Consider the following 21,417-nt stretch of genomic DNA (forward strand, 5'->3'; position numbering starts at 1 on the left):
AAAATAACGTGGTGGGCCAAGAGTTCAAGTTCAAAGGAAAATTTCAGAAGAAATCTCACAGTCTACTAGAGTTCCTTTGACGGGATTGAAGTGCTCACATCCATATAATCAATGAGACCTTCAAATCCTACTTGAGTTCAGATGAGTTAGTTTGAAATCCTGATACTTAACTTTGTCAGGCTCTTCACAATATTTCAGCCAAAGAGAGATCTTTGCAGCTGGTTCTGCTTTTGGTTTTTCAGTTACCTTTCAGTATTTCTAGCCTGGAGGCCTTTCTTCAACGGACATACCACAGGTATACAGGAAAGCATAGCAATTGGAGTTCAGAAGCTGTTGCTACACAACTTTGAGCATAGGGCCACTCACAAACCAGTCTGTTCAGCAACTGAAGCCATAAAACCCATCTATTCCTCTTAAATGTTCTGCTTCCTTTCCACAAGGTTGTTTGGCTTCTTGTAAACAGGTGAACCAAAACACACTTTAACTTCATGACCTTTTACTTCCAAGAAGTCAAGGAGCAAATACTCCTCAACCCAGAAACTGTCTACATCTTTTCCCTTTTTTAGCTTCTTTCACAGAATAATTTTTAAGGACTATGTTTTCCCAACAAGTAAATGATATGCAACTAATAGAAGCTGACTCCCAGACTTATGAGGAAAAGACTGAAAAGATTATAATTTGATTAAACATCTAAAAATGTGGTACCAGCCAAATGTGTTCAGGTTAAGGCTGTACTCTCAAATAAGAAGAGAGTGTTTGGACAAGACTCAACATTGAGTTCATCAACTTTATAGCAAGAGCACTGCCTTCTATTTTGATGACAACCCCTTCCTCCACCCCAATGTCTTATTTATATGGTTTGGCTCTTACAAAGCTGACCTATTCTTACTTTTCACACCTACCATTATAATACCTATTTTGCATTTATATCACTCTATTATGACTATTAACACTCCTTTGTCCTTTGGTCTAAGCACCCTCATTACCTGTTCTAGTCATCTTCCAGCTTTGTCAACAGTATAACGAATATAATTTTCCAGCTGCCTTCAGTTCCGAAAGAGTCACATTGGATTTGTTTCTCTCTCCACAAAATTCCGCCTGACGTGCTGCATTTCTCCAGCATTTTCTGTTTTCAATTTAGTTCCCCAGCATCTTCAATACATTGCTTTTGTAATAGAACAAGCAGAGATCCAGGTTCCTTCTAACCTCAGAGCAGTTTCAAGCATCAGAGGCAATGCAACTAATACAGGACACCGGAATGTGGGAGATGATCACTGGCCACCCCAAGACTTCAGTTGTTCACTGCCATCAGGAAGCATTCTTGGGAGCCAAGTTCATTTCCATGCTATTTAATTTTAATGGAAGACCAAATCAGTCATAGAATAAAGGTTCTAATTATTAAACAAAACACTCATATATGAATTATAAGTAGTTATTGACATTGGACTAATGGCTCCTTAATCGTGGTAACCACCAGGCAATTCGCCAACAGTAAATGTATTGTTTATTTTGTATTCTTTACGGTGATGGATGTTAATGCTGTGAAATGGAATGTCCATGATGTATCAAGCACTCCCAGATTGAATATAACATACTCTAAGTTAATTCTTAACCTAAATAGGCCCCCAAGGGTAGGACAAAATGGGGATGCTAAATTGGACACATTGCACTGTGCCAGCTGCTACCAGTTCTCCTCTCCTTGCCTGTAGATTTTACCCATAAAAGGGCAAGCATTAGCTGGTCTGACAGCTCTTGAATACAACAACGCCCTTTAGTGACTAACTAAGGGCCACTGATTGCCTCCTTCTACTGTTACTGTGATATATATTGCAGGGAAGCTCATTCCAAATGTCTATATCAACCAGTTAAAGCTGGCAGCCTAATGGTCATGGGACAGTTGCCCCTCCCCACCAATGCCCATTTGGGCAGCCTAAGCATTGCAAAATGCTCTCAGAATGATACCCCAATGGTAACTCAATGCAACATAACGTCATCAAAACTTCTTTCTTCAATCTGCAGGTAACAAGCTGAAATGCAATGCTGCTTCATATTTTGCCGATACTTTATCCGTAAGTAAAGACGCCGATTTTTGATGAAATTCCAAAGTCTATTTCCAACCGAACTGAAAGCTGGCTGGCATTTCTATTTTTTTCTATTAGACAGACTAATTGGAACAAGAGTTGAGTACTTATTTCTCACTTTCCCACCTTTTCTGTCATTTGTGCTTCCCATTTGCAATGTCGCTTCAGCAATCAAGATGACAGCCAGTTAATCTCACCCTACACTGGGGATAATCCACTCAGATATGAAGATTGGATTGATTTTTACTTTTTGGGATGGGATTTGAAAGTTTTAATGACATAGCAAACACAGTCAAATGCTGCACAGGCCAAGGTGGTTGCTAAGATGTTGGGCCAGTTGTCGATATTGCTCGTAAACGATAGATAGGTAATCAGTTTACTTTGAAGGCCAGTATAATTTGTTATTCACTGTTTGGAAGAAGTGAAATTAGTTACAAAGGAGGTTGTATATGGTCTAGTCAGTCAAGTAACTTTTGTAGTATCTAGCTGACTTAGATTTTTTTCAGTTTTTTTGCTGTGGATAAGATGCACCTGGTAATTTTGCACTGTGCCAGGCAGATGTCAGTTTTGACCTTGGCTTGGAATAGCTGGTAGACAACAGCTTGTTCAGATTAATACATTTTCAATATTATGGTTAGAATGTTGTCAGTGTCCATACCCCTTGTTATGTACAGTGGATTTTAATGTTTAATGCAAAATGGATGTAGCTTCTGAAATGGTGGCAACTGCAAGAAGAGTTTCTAGATTAAATTAGGTGGAAAATCATATGTTCATGTATGATTAATTTGATGGAAGATTTTAAAAACAAATTCTAGCTATTTTTCTCAAATTTGCACCTACAGTCTAATTTCAGAATTTCAGAGCTGGATCTCAGTTACAATCAGTTTGGTGACAAAGGAGCAGAGTTCCTGGGACAAATGCTAGGTGAGAATTAACTTCACAGATGTCACATGATCATTCATTTGGTTCTGTTATTTTTCATAACATAGATTTCTTACTGTAGGTAAATGTATGACGAACATTTTTGTTGCTCCGATCAACAATATACTCAACAGGAAAGGATGTATTCTATTCCAGAAATCCAGCGGGAAGGATAAAAAAGGAGCTAATCTTTTCACATATTTACATTTCTTTACAGAATTACACCTTGCATGTACCTTCCAACTTAACAATTTTAGGAGATGTTTATTTTATAGGGCTCAAATGAATTCTCAGCTAAAACCCACCAGATATATATAATATACAGCTATTTAAGTGACATCTTTCATTTCCCCAATCCTCTCCATGCTCAACATTGAAGACACAAGTGACCATCCCATAATAAGTCCAATAAATCAATGCTCATCTGATTCCGAGCTGGTTGGCCACACAACCAGTGTACTTCTATTGGCTTTTGTTTTTGGTAACTGATTCCTGAACTGGCTGATCTACACAGCCAGTTTGTTACTGGCATTCCTTTTTTGAGGACTAATTTCTGAACTGGCTGCTCTTCACAGTCAATGTGAACTGTTGTATTTCAGTTCTCATTAGGAAACTGTTGTTTCATTGGCTGGTTGCAGCCTGTGTGTTACTCTTTTTTTTGTAAAAAAAAATCAATCTTTGTGCAAAAGTTTAGACAGTTAGGAGACTGATCTGAGTAGGATAAACATTATAGCCTAGTACTCACTGAAATTTAGAAGAATGAAAAGTGGAAGCACTTGTTACAACCAGGTGGGGAGATGTAATTCAGCTCCTCTCTTATTAACTTTTTGTGGTCAGTCAGAATAAATAGTTTATTTTCTTTTTAACATTCAACTATCACATTTCAATTAAAAATGCAGTTACCAAAATGAAACGGTTTTCTTGAGTGAAAGAAAGTTAAATGTATCAACTCTAATCTTCATAAAAACATTAAAACATATCAAACACAGGAAATACATTTTTTAAAAATGAGAGTGTGATTGGCACAAACAGGAAGATAAAGGCATACAATTTAAATATTCTCAGAATTCTTGAGGTGTTAGATTTTTAAACTGAGATACAGTTGTTTAAGTGCTGACTCGTATCCTCTGCTATAGTGATATTTGTAGATATCTTTGAGTTCTTGGTGAGGGTCTGCTTCCCCAATTTGTTTTCTCACCAGGGACTGTCTTCCGTTACATTAAGAAGGGATGAGGGATAAAGAGAGAGACAGAACTTCCAGGTTGCTATTATAGGCCGATCATTCCTTCACTCTGCTCTGCTGCACAGAAGTATCGTCTGTTTGTGCAGTGATTGTAACAAGGTCAGCCAGGTGGACCTCATAGAATTTGAGTTCTGTGATTGGGGCTGTTGATATGGTCTAATCAGGGAGCCCTGGCTGGCAGATATAAATGGGCTGTCTGTAGGAGTGTGTGTGTGTCTGTTGGCGTGTATGTGTGTGTGGGAGTGTGCATGTGTCTGTATGGCATCTGTCTGTGTGTGTGTGTGTCTTTGTGTATGCGTAGTGCAGTGGGGTTACCTATAGTATGAAATGAACCCAAGGTCTCGGTTAAGGCCATTCCCATGGGTACTGAACTTGGCTATCAGCCTCTGCTTGGCCACTTTGCATTGTTGCACTACACACACACGCACAGACATACACACACACAGACAGACGGACACTCACAGATAGACACACAGACATTCTGACACATATACACAATCCTACGGACACACACACACACTCCTACAGGCCCATACACTCACACAGACCCTCTCTCACATACAAACTTTCTCTCATATGCTTACACACGCCCTCTCACAGACTTATATCCCATTACACTCACACACACACACACTCTCACAGACACTCATAACAGCCTCCTCACCCAACACATACACACCCATGTGAACATATATATGTTTGTGGGGTGAATTTGTACTTGCAGAATTACATTGTATTTTGCTCAAAAATTGCATGAATCCATGTAAGATTCTGTAAATCTGTTTTTTAGATTAGAATCAGTCTGACCATTGTGGCATAGACAGTCTCACACAGGGCACCTTACACCTTCAATGCATTATCTGGCCTGACATGACACTAATTGTTAAAATTCAGTTGAGAATATAACTTCTAAAAAGTTCTGCGATTTACATATGAAAGAACTGAAACCAATGTGTTCATTCTAAAAGATGATAGACTTAACAAACAATCCAGGTCTTTTTCAATATATAATTTCAGTTACATCACACTGTAAACTTTCGCTATAAGTTCTGTGTCTTATGGTCTTATACTCCACAACCACCTGATGAAGGAGCAGCGCTCCGAAAGCTAATGTTTCCAACTAAACCTGTTGGACTATAACCTGGTGTTGTGTGATTTTTAAACTTTGTACACCCCAGGCCAACACTGCCATCTCCAAATCATTTTGCTAGTATGGAACTGTTCTCAACTGAAACCTGATTGTGGCCCTGGTCTGTCTTTCTGCATGTCATAAAATATGAACTTTGTAAACATTTCATTAATTAACTCCCGAGATTGTTTATATAGTCACTTGACTAAAATCATTTCTTTTAAATTCATGGTTCAAAAATGACTTTCTGACCTCTTGGGACATCAAAGTTACTTCTGCAGAACTAAAACCAATAACCCAATTACCTTCACTTTAAAATCTAAATTCCCAAATGATAACATATATCAGACACTGCATTTTGGCAGGAAAAATAGAGGAGCATAATATTATTTAAATGACAAAAGCCTGCAGAAAGATATAAAACATGAATTACAAAAAGCTGGCATCCAAGTTCAGTGGGTAATAGGGGAGACAAATGGAATATTGCCATTTATTCCAAAGGGTATAAATTCAGGCAGGTTTTGCTAAAACTATACAAGGGACTGGTCAGATCACAAATGAACACGATGAATAGTTTTGGGCCCCTTACCTAAGGAAAGATATACTGGCATTACAGGCAATCCAAAGACATTTCATTAGGTTGATGCTAGATAGGGAAGGGCTGCCTAATAAGGGAAGGTTGAATAGATTAGGGCCTGTAGAATATAGAAGAATGAGAGGTGACCCTATTTAAAATAGAAGATTCTTAGGACTTGACAGGGTAGATGCAGAGAAGTTGTTTCCCCTTATGGAAGAGTCTAGGACCAGACAGCATAATCTCAGAATAAAGATAAGAATAAGAGATGAGGAGGAATTTCTTCTCTGAGTAGGTAGTGAATCTCTGGATTTACCACAGAGATCTGGGTCATTATGTATATTCAAGGCTGAGGTTGATTTTTAATTAATAAGAGAATCAAGAGTTATGGGGAAAAGGAAGAAAGTGAAGTTGAAGATGATCAGATCTGCCATGATCTCACTGAATTGTAGAGTAGGCTTGGATAGATGGTCTTCATCTGATCTACATCTTATGGTCTTAGGAACGGCTGTTGTTGTTCTAAAGTTTTACTGTGTTTAAAATGGGAATTCTGAGATTCATAACATCAGCACTAATTGGTGATTGGTTGATCCATGATGCTGGTGGAGAAAGTAGGTGAAATTTGAGTCGGTAGCTTAGGAGTGAAGTATAGTGCATTATTAAAATACTTTTGTGTGTGCTGCTTCTGATACGCGTGATGACATTCTGCCACTTGTTATACCACTGTGAATATTGGTCTCTGCTACTCTATGTTAAAAAATACTTCTAATTTTGTTACTATGGTTACAATTTAAATAGACTGTTCTATTTGCTGAAATTTCTTTTTTTCCCTTTGCTGAAAGCAACCAATGAAAGTTTGGAAATACTAAATCTGCAATGGAACCAGATTCAAACAGAGGGCGCAGTGGCTTTGAGTGCAGGACTACGGGTGAGAGGATACACTTAAGATCAGTGTTTATTTTTCTCCCTTCTTTTTTCTTCTAAGCATAGTTCCACTGTCCCAGGAGAAAGTGAGGACTGCAGATGCTGGAGATGAGAGCTGAAGAAGGGCTTATGCCCAAAACGTCGATTCTCCTGCTCCTTGGATGCTGCCTGACCAACTGCGCTTTTCCAGCAACACATTTTCAGTTCCACCGTCCCAGACAAACCTCCATCTACCGACTGTCTGTACATCTAGGGGGTGAAATGAACCTCACTGGCTATGCAACAAATCCACAAATTGGAAGAAATGATGGATTCACATCTCATCTAATATTGTGCTCTCGAGGTAGCAAAACTAGCCTTGTACTCAAAGCCATCAGGTCTGGATGCGCAGTCTGCAAGACAAGTGGAAGCAGGGACAGTAATAACTTTCCAAAGGAAATTGGTACATACTTAAAAAGGAATCTTATCAGATCGAGTGGATCGGTTGGAGAGAAAGATAGAAGCGATGAGGAATTTGCAACAGCAACAGTATGTGATGGATGGCAATTATAGGAAGGGGGGAAAGTCTCAGAAACAGTCACATAGATGGGTTAACTCCAGGGAGGGTATGAGAGGTAGGCACCTAGGGCAGGAGTCTTTTGTGGATATACCCATTTCAAACAGGTATGCTGTTTTGGAAAATGTAGGGGGTGATGGATTCTCAGGGGAACGTAGCACGAACAGCCAAGTTTCTGGTATTGAGACTGGCTCTAATGCAATGAGGGGTATGTCGGCTTCCAAGAGATCAATTGTATTAGGGGATTCTGTAGTCTGAGGTACAGGCAGGCGTTTCTGTGGCCAGCACAGAAAAAGCAGAATGGTGTGTTGTTTCCCTGGTGCCAGGATCAAGGATGTCTCAGAGAGGATGCAGAATGTTCTCACGGGGGAGAGGGGCCAGCAGGAGGTCATTGTCCACATTAGAACCAACGATATAGGAAGGGAAAAGGTTGAGATTCTGAAGGGAGATTACAGAGAGTTAGGCAGAAATTTAAAAAGGAGGTCCTCAAGGGTAGTGATATCTGGATTACTCCCAGTGCTACGAGCTAGTGAGGGCAGGAATAGGAGGATGAATGCATGGCTGAGGAGTTGGTGTATGGGAGAAGGATTCACATTTTCTGATCATTGGAATCTCTTTTGGGGTAGAAGTGACCTGTATAAAAAGGACAGATTGCACCGAAATTGGAAGGGGACTTATATACTGGTAGGGAAATTTGCTAGAACTGCTTGAGAGAATTTAAACGAATAAGGTGGGGGGGGGGTTGGAGTCCCAGGGAGATAGTGAGGAAAGAGATCAATCTGAGACTGGTACAGTTGAGAACAGACGTGAGTCAAACAGTCAGGGCAGGCAGGGACAGGGTCGGACTAATAAATTAAACTGCATTTATTTCAATTCAAAGGGCCGAACAGGGAAGGCAGATGAACTCAGGGCATGGTTAGGAACATGGAACTGTGATATCATAGCAATTACAGAAACATGGCTCGGGGATGGGCAGGATTGGCAGCTTAATGTTCCAGGATACAAATGCTACAGGAAGGATAGAAAGGGAGGCATGAGAGGACGGAGAGTGGCATTTTTGATAGGGGTTAGCATTACAACTGTGCTGAAGGAGGATATTCCCAGAAATACATCCAGGGAAGTTATTTGGGTGGAACTGAGAAATAAGAAAGGGATGATCACCTTATTAGGATTGTATTATAGACCCCCCCAATAGTCAGAGGGAAATTGAGAAACAAACTTGTAAGGTGATTTCAGCTATCTGTAAGAATAATAGAGTAGTTATGGTATGGGATTTTAACTTTCCAAACATCGACTGGGACTGTCACAGTGTTAAAGGTTTAGATGGAGAGGCATTTCTTAAGTGCATACAAGACAATTTTCTGATTCAGTATGTGGATGTACCTACCAGAGAAGGTGCAAAACCTAACCTACTCTTCGGAAATAAGGCAGGGCAGATGACTGAGGTGTCCGTTGGGGAGCACTTTGGGGCCAGTGACCATAATTCTGTTCATTTTAAAATAATGATTGAAAAGGATAGACCAGATCTAAAAGTTGAAGTTCTAAATTGGAGAAAGGTCAATTTTGATGGTATTAGGCAAGAACTTTCGAAAGCTGATTGGAGACAGATGTTCGCAGGTAAAGGGACGGCTGGAAAATGGGAAGCCTTCAGAAATGAGATAACAAGAATCCAGAGAAAGTATATTCCTGTTAGGGTGAAAGGAAAGGCTGGTAGATATAGGGAATGCTGGATGACTAAAGAAATTGAGGGTTCGGTTAAGAAAAAGAAGGAAGCATATGTTAGGTATAGACAGGATAGATTGAGTGTATCCTTAGAAGAGGAAGTAGGAGTATACTTAAGAGGGAAATCAGAAGGGCAAAAAGGGGACTGAGATAGCTTTGGCAAATAGAATTAAGGAGAATCCAAAGGGTTTTTACAAATATATTAAGGACAAAAGGGTAAATAGGGCCCCTCAAAGATCAGCAAGGCGGCCTTTGTGTGGAGCCACAGAAAATGGGGGAGATACTAAATGAATATTTTGCATCAGTATTTACTGTGAAAAAGGATATGGAAGATATAGTCTGGGGGGAAATACATGGTGACATCTTGCAAAATGTCCAGATTACAAAGGAGGAAGTGCTGGATGTCTTGAAACGGTTAAAGGTGGATAAATCCCCAGGACCTGATCAGGTGTACCCGAGAAGTCTGTGGGAAGCGAGAGAAGTGATTGCTCAGCCTATTGCTGAGATATTTGTATCATCGATAGTCACAGATGAGGTGCCGGAAGACTGGAGGTTGGCAAACGTGGTGCCATTGTTTAAGAAGGGCGGTAAAGGCAAGCCAGGGAACTATAGACCAGTGAGCCGGACCTCACTGGTGGGCAAGTTGTTGGATGGAATCCTGAGGGACAGGATGTAAATGTATTTGGAAAGGCAAGGACTGATTCGGGATAGTCAACATGGCTTTGTGCGTGGGAAATCATGTCTCACAAACTTGATTGAGTTTTTTGAAGAAGTAACAAAGAGGATTGATGAGGGCAGAGCCGTAGATGTGATCTATATGGACTTCAGTAAAGCGTTCAGCAAGCTTCCCCATGGGAGACTGACTAGCAAGGTTAGATCACATGGAATACAGGGAGAACTAGCCATTTGGATACAGAACTGGCTCAAAGGTAGAAGACAGAGGGTGGTAGTGGAGGGGATGTTTTTCAGACTGGAGGCCTGTGACCAGTGGAGTGCCACAAGGATCGGTGTTGGGTCTTCTACTTTTTGTCATTTACATAAATGATTTGGATGCGAGCATAAGAAGTACAGTTAGTAAGTTTGCAGATGACACCAAAAATGGAGGTGTAGTGGACAGCGAAGAGGGTTACCTCAGATTACAACAGGATCTGGACCAGATGGGCCAATGGGCTGAGAAGTGGCAGATGGAGTTTAATTCAGATAAATGCGAGGTGCTGTATTTTGGGAAAGCAAATATTAGCAGGACTTATACACTTAATGGTAAGGTCCGAGGGACTATTGCTGAACAAAGAGACCTTGGAGTGCAGGTTCATAGCTCCTTGAAAGTGGAGTTGCAGTTAGATAGGAGAGTGAAGAAGGTGTTTGGTATGCTTTCCTTTATTGGTCAGAGTATTGAGTATAGGAGTTGGAAGGTCATGTTGCAGCTGTACAGGAAATTGGTTAGGCCACTGTTGGAATATTGCGTGCAATTCTGGTCTCCTTCCTATCGGAAAGATGTTGTGAAACTTGAAAGAGTTCAGAAAAGATTTACAAGGATGTTGCCAGGGTTGGAGGATTTGAGCTATGGGGAGAGGCTGAACAGGCTGGAGCTGTTTTCCCTGGAGCGTCGGAGGCTGAGGGGTGACCTTATAGAGGTTTACAAAATTATGAGGGGCATGGATAGGATAAATAGACAAAGTCTTTTCCCTGGGGTCAGGGAGTCCAGAACCAGAGGACATAGGTTTAGGGTGAGAGGGGAAAGATATAAAATAGACCTAAGAGGCAACATTTTCACGTAGAGGGTGGTACGTGTATGGAATGAGCTGCCAGAGGATGTGGTGGAGGCTGGTACAATTGCAACATTTAAGAGGCATTTGGATGGGCATATGAATAGGAAGGCTTTGGAGGGGTATGGGCCGGGTGCTGGCAGGTGGAACGAGATTGGGTTGGGATATCTGGTCGGCATGGAGCGAAGGGTCTGTTTCCATGTTGTACATCTTTGTGACTCTATGACAGATTTGGAGGAATATGGGGAAAGAGTGAGATTACGGCAAAATTGCATCTTTCTGTACTGTAAGAACACATACATGTGGAAGTGAAAATAAAACTACATGGTCTGTAATTCTTTAAATCTTATATGTCCTGCAAGACATGCCCGATTCCAGAATCCTCCTTTATCTCCTCTCATTTAACAGAAATGGAAAATTCAGAGTCTCCCAATTCTGGCTACAATCCTGATCTGTTGAGAAATGAGTTGTGGCCAAAGAGACAAGGAAAAACAAATCTGCTGCTGGTCATAACTCAAGGTGGTCTTTGCATTTGAGTGCTGGATCAGCATAGTTATTTGTGCTGCATGTTCATTTTCACAGGCCAACTCAATATGGTTTGTCTTGTCTATGGAATTATAATATGTTTTCTATCTTCAGATGAATATCACCCTAAAGAGCCTCAATTTGTCCTATAATGGCTTTGGAAATGAAGGAGCACTTGCCATGGGAGAGACATTGAAATTCAATAGCACCTTGCTTGAGCTAAACCTTAGCTCCAACCACATCAACAATGAGGGTGTCAACATGCTGTGTAAAGGACTGGACGTCAATGAAAATATTAAGATCTTGTGTGTACGTTTCGCTTTGAGTAAGGTGGCTGAAAGTTGGTAAGGTCAAATACAACATAACAACAACTTGCATTTATATAGAATGTTTAACACTGTAAAGCATCTCATGGGGCTCCACAATAACTTATCAGATTTGACATCAAGATATGTAAGATGACAGAAGTTAATCAAAGGATTTATTTTTGAAGAGCATCTGATGGGAGAATAGTGAGGAAAATGAATTTTGGGAGGGAATTCTAGGCTTTAGGGTTATAGCGATTGTAACAAGGTCAGCCAGGTGGACCTCAAAAATGACTTTCCTGACTGGGGCTGTTAACCTGGTCATATCAAGGAGCCTGGCTGATAGATATAAACAGGAGTGTCAGAGGTTCTGTTCACTCTGAGAGAGTGAACCCTGGCTCTGAGGGAGCTGGGTCAATACCAAGGAATTTCAATATATAAACAAGGGGCGACTTGGTTATGGGATAGAGACCTCCGTGGATTTATTTCAGTGACAATGAGAGCAAAGCAGGCTCCTGAAGAAATTCGCTCTCAACAGTCATCTAGGAGTTGGTGTAAGCATTTCTGGCATCATGCACCAGTATTTGGGAAGCTTGGCTCATATAAACTTGCTGCAGAAGACTGGGCCCAGTATGTGAAAATAATGTGTTACTTTTTCTGGGGAAATCACACTGGGCAGATGAAAAACAATGAGTAACGCGCCTAACAGCTTGTGAAGCCGCAGCTTTTTCAGTTATTAGGAGCCTAACTTTCCCTGAGACTCCACAAACTAAACATTTCAAGAGTTGATGGATTTAGTTAAGGAATATTGCAACTTCATGCCTCCTCTAATTCTGGATCATTATCATTTTTATTCGGCAATTCAAGAAGCACAGGAATCCTTATCAGGATTTTTCATTCGGATTAGACGACTGGCAGAGGCATGTGACTTTGGTTTAACCCTTAATAAGATGCTATGAGACCATTTGGTATGCAGGATTAATGAAGTATTCACTCAAAAGCACCTAATACCTGAAGCCCAACTGGACTTCAAACAGGCACTACAACTGGCTTTATCATTGGAAAATGCAGCAAATGAATTGCAGAGTATTCCAATACAAGTAAACACCCTCGCCAGTCCAACAGAGCTTAAAGAACACCAAGGCAACTACATAGCCTCACTCAGGACATATCCTGAATAGATGGACTCTCGGTCAGCCCACAGCAAAACCCAACAACAAAGCCAAGCTTTGGCCAAATGACTGAAACTTTCTTCAGGATCTGGGCAGGCAGATCATTGTAGTTGCTGCTGGTGTGCAGACTTGAAATAGTAAAAGAGTCCCACTGGAGCTAGATGGAGTAAGAGAACTCATAGGCTGTTATCCAGGAGCGTGCATATCCTGGGAAGTCCACTGGCATCTGGTCTGGAATAGTTAAATGGCTAACCAACATCCAAATCAGAATCAATTAAAATGAACATCTGATTAAATGGTCACCCAGCTCTAATGAAGATCGATATTGGTGCAGCCATTTCAGTAATTGCAGTACCAGTCTTTAACAACATTTGCTCTGGACTCCAACCCTTACATTTGCACAAGACCTCAGCTAGACTGAGAACGTATACTGGGGAACCTTTATAGATTAAGGGTACAACTTTGGTTCTGATCTCTTATGAAAAGCAGCTGGTTCAGTTATCACTGATTGTAGGAAAAGGCTTGGGCCCAAGATTAATGGTGCAAAATTAATGGAGAAAGATTCATCTAGATTGGTTACACATGTTTTGATTAGGAAATGGCTGCCTGAAGTCCTAATTCAATACCCAGATGTTTTTCAGGAAGATCTAGGGACAGTCAAAGGAGCCAAGGCCACCTTGCATGTTGATCAGGAAGCAATTCTATGAATCTGCAAGCCCACTCAGGGCCATTTGCCTTACAGGCAAAAGTAGAGGCAGAGATTAGAAAGCTGGAAAGGAAAGGAATCATCAGATCAGTCCAACAGTCAGAATGGACAGTACATGGTGCACTGATTGGGAAGCCCAATGGGTCAGTTCGCCTTTGTGGGATTTTAAACAAATGGTAAACTGTTTTTTGCAGCTGGATAAATATCCAATCCCTTGTGGTTAGATGAGGATTCTCAGAGGTATGTTACAATTAATATCGATGAGGGATTGTACCAATATACAAGACTGCCATTTGGAAATATCGTTAGCCTGCGCAATTTTTCAATGGATAATGGAAAGCACTTCACAAGGTTGACCTTAGGTGGCCTTTTATCTATATGATGTGTTAATAACAGGAAAGACCAATAAAGAGCACTTAGAGAACTTGAACACAGTCCTTATACATTTCTCCCAAGCAGGCAACCCCTTAGAAAGGAAATGTGTGTATTCCAGGCACCCCAAATGACCTGCTTGGGCTACAGAGTTCACAAGATCAGGATACACCCGTTGGAAGATAAAGTGAAGGCGATCAAATGTGTCCCGGCTCCCATGTCTGTACCGGAACTTCAGACCTTCCTTTGACTGATGCATTATTACAGAAAGTTCATTCATAACTTGGCATCAACTCCTAAAAAGGGGTCAGCCCTGGAAATGGTTGCACAGCTAAGCCATAGTTTTCAGGGAAGTGAAGAAACAGCTATCATCTCTAAAGATGTTGGAAAAATATGATCCCAAGCAAGATCTGGTGTTAACATGCAGTGTCTCCCTTTAAGACACTGGGGTTGTATTAGCTCGTAGATGGCCCAATGGAGAGGAATACCTGACAGCATAAGCATTCAGGACGTTGGCTGTCACAAAGGGTGAATATGTCCAGATATGAAAAGAAGTCATATTCAGTGTCAGGAAATTCCGCCAATACCTTTATGGATGTAAATTTGTAATAGTGATGGACTACAATCCCTTGCTAGGTCTACTAAAAGAGGATAAGGCAATTCTGAATTCAATAGTGCGCTCTAATACTAAGTGTGTATGATTACAAGTTGTAAAACCTTTTGGGAGGCCAAGTAGAAAATGTGGATGCATTGAGCCGCCTCTGGCTGACAAATATATCATCAGTGGTAACCCCACTGGAAGAGTCTGTACTGGTTTTAAATTTTCTGGACATACTTCGAGACAAGCTGACAATATTAGACTTTGGAGGCAGAAATATCTGGTCCTGGCAAAATTGAAACAGCTGGTGGTGATGCAGAAAACCAAAGGAACATCATAACTAGAAGTGAAACCTTTTAGATCCGAAGAGACTAGATCACTGTAGAGGATGCCATATTATTATGCACAGCTAGGGTGATTCTCCTGGGAAAAGGTCACTGCCAGGGACTGGCTAGAATCTCCATTATGCCCGTGACCCCTCACATCCCCTCAACACCGGTTTATGCCTCTGCACCCATCCCCTCACCTTTCTTATAACCTATGACACATAATCCCAATCTCCCAAGGACCCTCATGCCTCAAATCATTCCCATGGATCTTTGTATCCTCTCTGCCAGTTCAGTATCAAACTATAAACCCATTCATCACCCTTTGCTCTTTGCTTTCCATACCACTTATTAGCACGGCATTAATCAGGAGGTGTCCTAACAGAAAATAAAGTTAGCAGTCTAGTGATTATATCATCATTGAAAAAAGCAAATTCTTGCCAATAAAAACCAAACTTCCAACATCATAAAATTGCTTGAATAAATGTTTTAAGATAATAAACATTTCACGTAAGTTCAATGACCTGTGCAAATAATTCACTGAAGTGGTTAATACCTAATTTCACTCGAGCGATTAAGGCTGATTGACTTTGTTTCCAACAGTCACATATCCTTGTGTCATTTTATCATCGAGTTATGGTAACACGGATACTTGAACCCAGTGGTCTGGACTCAGGTGTCGAGTGAAGCTGACTTTATTTGATTATTTTGAAATTGAGTTGGATGTTTTCCAGACTGGTTCTGGTCTTCTTGTGAAATTCATCCCTTCAATCAGACTAGTGTTTCCTGTGATGTCTTTGTGCCGTGTAGATGTTCATTACTAACTGTACATGTCAATAATCTATACAGCAGGCATTAGTCTCCCACATGGATGAAGGATACAAATATCTTTAACTCAAATGGCTGAATAAGGTCATAAAGAGTCAATGTTGGAGACTGCATTAAAATCCATTCAATCGAATTATTTCATATAGTATTGGGTGGGGAAATTGTGAGAACAGCTCTGAATTTCAAAGGAGCCAGGTGTGCCATTGTGTCTCAAAATAGTCTTAGTAGCAATAGTTAACTAATTGCTTTCATGCATGAGATCACATCTTGTTGAGACGACAGCCTCTTCTTGTTAAAACTCATCAGTAGTTTTTTTCTCGACCACTAATGAAAATATAAATTTTAAAAAATGAAATAGGCCTTTAAATGCAGTCCAGGAAAAGGGATTGGTGTTAACAGCCTTTGACCTACAACATGCCACAAGGTGATCAGTGATGAGCTTTGTTGCTTAATATCACAAGGTATCACAGTGAATAATCTATTTGCATCCAGGAGAAATCTGCAGAACATTGAGTGAATTTACAGTTTTAATGACTTTGCTGCTTTAAGAACTGTTCACGCAGACAATCAACAGTTGCAAGTGCTTAAACAGACAAGAAGTCAGGGAACTCAGAAAAAGGCCAATAAAGGACAAATGGCACTTCAGGCGAAAGCCTTTAGTTCAGACCTAGTAAAGAAATGTAAAAGAAATAGTGTGGGCCAGAAACAGATTACAAACTAACTGTACCAGGCAAGTACAGATTCTATCAGGTGAAGATCTGGAGGAGCATTCCTGATTAGAGTTTTTAAAAATTCATTAATAGGATGCGGGCATAGCTGGCTGGGCCAGCATTTATTGCCCATCCCTCGGTTCATCCATGAGTGAAATGGGCAAAAGGAAACATTAGAAATTAATGACACAAAAACATGCCGAGAAGGCTGGAGTTTCTTTTTAAAACATAAGTACTTACAGTTCACAATTAATGTTACTACAATATCAGGTGGACACCATGAGGCATAACTACAAAAGGCTACCTAATTACAATTATACAATAAATTAAATCTCATTAAGAGAAAAGCTTCTTCTTATTGAGACTCCCTAGTGTAGTTCACCTACTACTGTAAACCAAATAGTCCCTTAAACCCAGTCAAGGAAAGAGGAATGGTGTTAGTGTCCTTCTACCCACAAACATGAGGTATCAATATTCCAACCTATAGTTCTCCTATTTTCCTTTGTCCAAATCTGGCTGGAAACAGACTGCTCATCTCCAAGTCCTTTGTAGCAGTTTTTGCTGGAAGAGCTTTACAATACAGACTTAGAACCTTTTGGAAATATGATCATGTGATCAACCTGGAACACTGAATGATTCTAGCAAGTTGAGCAATTTCTAAAAAAAATCAGAATTTAAACTTATAAGTTCTGTTCATGCCCTCTGGTCATGTCACCAGTGAGAATAAAAGGCTCTCAAGGATGATGCATCAATTGTGGTTAAATAAGCAAGTTAAGAATAACATCAAATTGAGGGAGGATATTCCCAGAAATACATCCTGGGAAGTTTATTAGATTCTCTACAGTGTGGAAACAGGCCCTTCGGCCCAACAAGTCCACAACGCCCCTCCGAAGAGAAACCCACCCAAATCCATTCCCCTACCCTATATTTACCCCTGACTAACGCACCGAACACTGAATTTAGCATGGCCAATTCACCTAACCTGCACATCTTTGAATTGTGGGAGGAAGCCAGAGCACCCGGAGGAAACCCACGCAGACACAGGGAGAATGTGCAAACTCCACACAGACAAGTGGGAATCGAACCCAGGACCCTGGTGCTGTGAGGCAGCAGTGCTAACCACTGAGCCACCATGCCACCCAAGTTATTTGGGTGGAACGGAGAAATAAAGAATGATCACCTTATTGGGATTGTATTATAGACCCCCTAATAGTCAGAGGGAAATTGAGAAACAAATTTGTAAGGAGATCACAGTTATCTGTAAGAATAATAGGGTGGTTATGGTGGGGGATTTTAACTTTCCAAACATAGACTGGGACTGCCATAGTGTTAAGGGTTAAGATGGAGAGGAAGTTGTTAAGTGTGTACAAGAAAATTTTCTGATTCAATATGTGGACGTAGCTACTCGAGAAAGTGCAAAACTTGACCTACTCTTGGGAAATAAGGCAGTGGGGGAGCACTTTGGGGCCAGTGACCATAATGCTATTAGTTTTAAAATAGCGATGGAAAAGGATAGACCAGATCTAAAAGTTGAAGTTTTAAATTGGAGAAAGGTCAATTTTGACAATTTTAGGCAAGAACTTTCAAAAGCTAATTGGGGGCAGATGTTTGCAGGTAAACGGATGGCTGGAAAATGGGAAGCCTTCAGAAATGAGATGACGAGAGTCCAGAGAACGCATATTCCTGTTAGGGTGAAAGAAAAAGGCTGGTAGGTATAGGGAATGCTGGATGACTAAAGAAATTAAGGGTTTGGTTAAGAAAAAGAAGAAAGCATATGTCAGGGATAGAAAAGATAGATAGAGTGAATCCTTAGAAGAGTATAAAGGCAGTGGGAGTATACTTAAGAGAGAAATCAGGAGGGCATAAAGGAGACATTGGCAAATAGGGTTAAGGGAAATCCAAAGGGTTTTTACAAATTTATTAAGGACAAAAAGGTAACTAGGAAGAGAATAGGGTCCCTCAAAGGTCAGCAAGGCGGCCTTTGTGTGGAGCTGCAGGAGATGGGGAAATACTAAATGAGTATTTTGCATCAATATTTACTGTGGAAAAGGACATGGAAGATGTAGAATGTCAGGAAATAGATGGTGATATCCTGAAAAATGTCCATATTACAGAGGAGGAAGTGCTGGATGTCTTGAAAAGTCTAACAGTGGATAAATCCCCAGGACCTGATCTGGTGTGCCTTAGAACTCGGTGGGAAGCTAGAGAAGTGATTGTGGGCGTCTTGCTGAGATATTTGTATCATCAATAGTTACAGGTGAGGTGCCAGAAGAGTGGAGGTTGACTAACGTGGTGCCACTGTTTAAGAAGGGTGGTAAGGACAAGCCAGGGAATTATAGACCAATAAGCCTGATGTTGGTGGTGGGCAAGTCATTGGAGAGAATCCTGAGGGACAGGATTTATATGTATTTGGAAAGGCAAGGACTGATTAGGAATAGTCAACGTGGCTTTGTGCGTGGGAAATCATATCTCATGAACTTGATTGAGTCTTTTGAAGAAGTAACAAAGAGGTTTGATGAGGGCAGAGCAGTAGGTGTGATCTACATGAACTTCAGTAAGGCATTCAACAAGGTTCCCCAAGGCAGACTGGTTAGCTAGGTTAGATCTCACGGAATACAGGGAAAACTAGCCATTTGGATACAGAACTGGCTCAAAGGTAGAAGACAGAGGGTGGTGGTGGAGGGTTGTTTTTCAGACTGGAGGCCTGTGACCAGTGGAGTGCCACAAGGATCAGTGCTGGGTCTTCTACTTTTCATCATTTATATAAATGATTTGGATGTGAACATAAGAGGTATAGTTAGTAAACATGGAGCTGTAGTGGACAGCGAAGAAGGTTACCTCACATTACAACAGGATCTTGATCAGATGGTCCAATGGGCTGAGAAGTAGCATTTAGATAAACGCAAAGTGCTGCATTTTGGGAAAGCAAACCTTAGCAGCACTTATACACTTAATGGTAAGGTTCTAGGGAGTGTTGCTGAACAAAGAGACCTTGGAGTGCAGGTTCATAGCTCCTTGAAAGTGGATCGCAAGTAGATAGGATAGTGAAAAAGGTGCTTGGTATTCTTTTCTTTATCAGTCAGAATATTGAGTACAGGAATTGGGAGGTCATGTTGTGGCTGTACAGGACATTGGTTAGGCCACTGTTGGAATATTGCATGCAATTCTGGTCTCCTTCCTATCGTAAAGATGTTGTGAAACTTGAAAGGGTTCAGAAAAGATTTACAAGGATATTGCCAAGGTTGGAGGATTTGAGCTATAGGGAGAGGTTGAACAGGCTCGGGCTGCTTTCTCTGGAGCATTGGAGGCTGAGGGATGACATTATAGAGGTTTACAAAATCATGAGGGGCATGGATAGGATAAACAGGCAAAGTCTTTTCCCTGGGGTTGGGGAGTCCAGAACGAGAGGGCATAGGTTTACGGTGAGAGGGGTAAGATATAAAGGGCAACTTTTTCACGCAGAGGGTGGTACGTGTATGGAATGAGCTGCCAGAGGAAGTGGTGGAGGCTAGTATAATTGCAACATTTAAAAGGCATCTGGATGGGTATATAAATAGGAAAGTTTGGATGGATTTGGGCCAGGTGCTGGCAGGTGGGACGAGGTTGGGTTGGGATATCTGGTTGACATGGAGGAAGTGGACCAAAGGGTCTGTTTCCGTGCTGTACATCTCTATGACTCTATCACTCTAATTCTGAGAATGTTGATGGTTGGTCACACAATTGAACAGATTTTGTGGATGACAGAACAGGGACTAAGTAGATTATGAGAAAATGCTCGCTCATAATTTAAGATTGAAACATGTTTGTACCAAATATTTAAGTATGGAAAGAGTAATTTAAGCCAGTGCTATTCCTTTAGAGGGTGAGTCTGAAGAATTCATAATGGAAAACAAGGAAATGGCAGAGGAAATGAACAGGTGTTTATGTTTGACATTACTGTAAAACATAGAAAAAACTTTCCAAAAACACTTGAACATTAAGAGGTAAAAGAGAGGGAGGAACTTTAAAAAGTTACCATCACCAGTGAAAAGGTGCTGAGAAAACAATTAAACCTGAAAAATGTGATAAGTAGGATCAGATCATCTACATTCTTGGGGCTTACAAATGCTGCAGAGAAAGTAGAAAAATGTTTATAATTTTCAAAAATTCTACAGGTGTTGAATGAGTCCCAGCAGATTGGAAAGTAACAAATAAACTTTATTTCAGAAAGCAAGGGTAGAGGAAACTTTTGGCCAGTCAGCTTAACATCTGCTATTGGGAGACTACTCAAGTTTATAATGGGATACTCAGAAAGTCAGGATGTGAACATGCAGAGTTAACATGGCTTTGTGAAATGGCAATCTTTTGAATGTTTTGTTAGCATTGCTTAAGGAAGTGACTAGCACGGTGGGATACGGGGAAGCCTGTGAAAATAATCATCTTGTATTTCCACAATATGTATGATGAGGTATCACCTCAAAGGCTACTAGCAAAATAAGAGCTTATGATGTAAGGGGTAAAATATAAGCACCGATAAAAGTTTGGGTAGTTAACCAAGAACAGTGGGAAGAGATAAATTAGTGTTTTTAAAATTGGCAATCCATGCTCGGACTTCAAACAATGTTGATGAGTTGGATGTGAAGAACGAATGTACGATAGCTAAATTTGGCAACGACGGCAAGAAATATAAGAAAGTAAGTTTGTTAAGAAGTAGAGAGTATGCAAAGGAATATAGGTAGGTCAAGTGAATGGGGAAACAAATTGAAAGATGGAGTGTAAAGTGCAAAATATAAACTTGTTCACTAAGCAGTACCTTATGTAATTGGAGAGAGATTGCAGAATTTGGCATTACGGGGAGATCTGGATGTCCTGGTACATGATTCATAATTACACAATATTAGGTATGCACTGAAAATTATTAGGAAAGCAAACAGAATGATGGAGTTTATTGCAAGGAGAATGGAATATAAAAGTACGGAA

The 21,417-nt window shown here is 40.6% G+C and overlaps 1 protein-coding gene across 1 annotated transcript in view; it reads left to right on the top strand.

Annotated features, from left to right (window-relative positions):
• LOC122553921 (leucine-rich repeat-containing protein 74A) overlaps window positions 1–21,417 on the top strand; it is a 104,180-nt gene that overhangs the window by 60,646 nt on the left and 22,117 nt on the right. The window contains exons 8-11 of the mRNA XM_043698428.1: window positions 2,020–2,069; window positions 2,924–3,005; window positions 6,791–6,876; window positions 11,556–11,750. Of these exons, the coding sequence (XP_043554363.1) occupies window positions 2,020–2,069; window positions 2,924–3,005; window positions 6,791–6,876; window positions 11,556–11,750 (413 nt within the window). The remainder of the gene's footprint in view (window positions 1–2,019; window positions 2,070–2,923; window positions 3,006–6,790; window positions 6,877–11,555; window positions 11,751–21,417) is intronic.

Source organism: Chiloscyllium plagiosum, chromosome 10 (genome assembly GCF_004010195.1).
Source record: "Chiloscyllium plagiosum isolate BGI_BamShark_2017 chromosome 10, ASM401019v2, whole genome shotgun sequence".
NCBI classification, from domain to species: Eukaryota; Metazoa; Chordata; class Chondrichthyes; order Orectolobiformes; family Hemiscylliidae; genus Chiloscyllium; species Chiloscyllium plagiosum.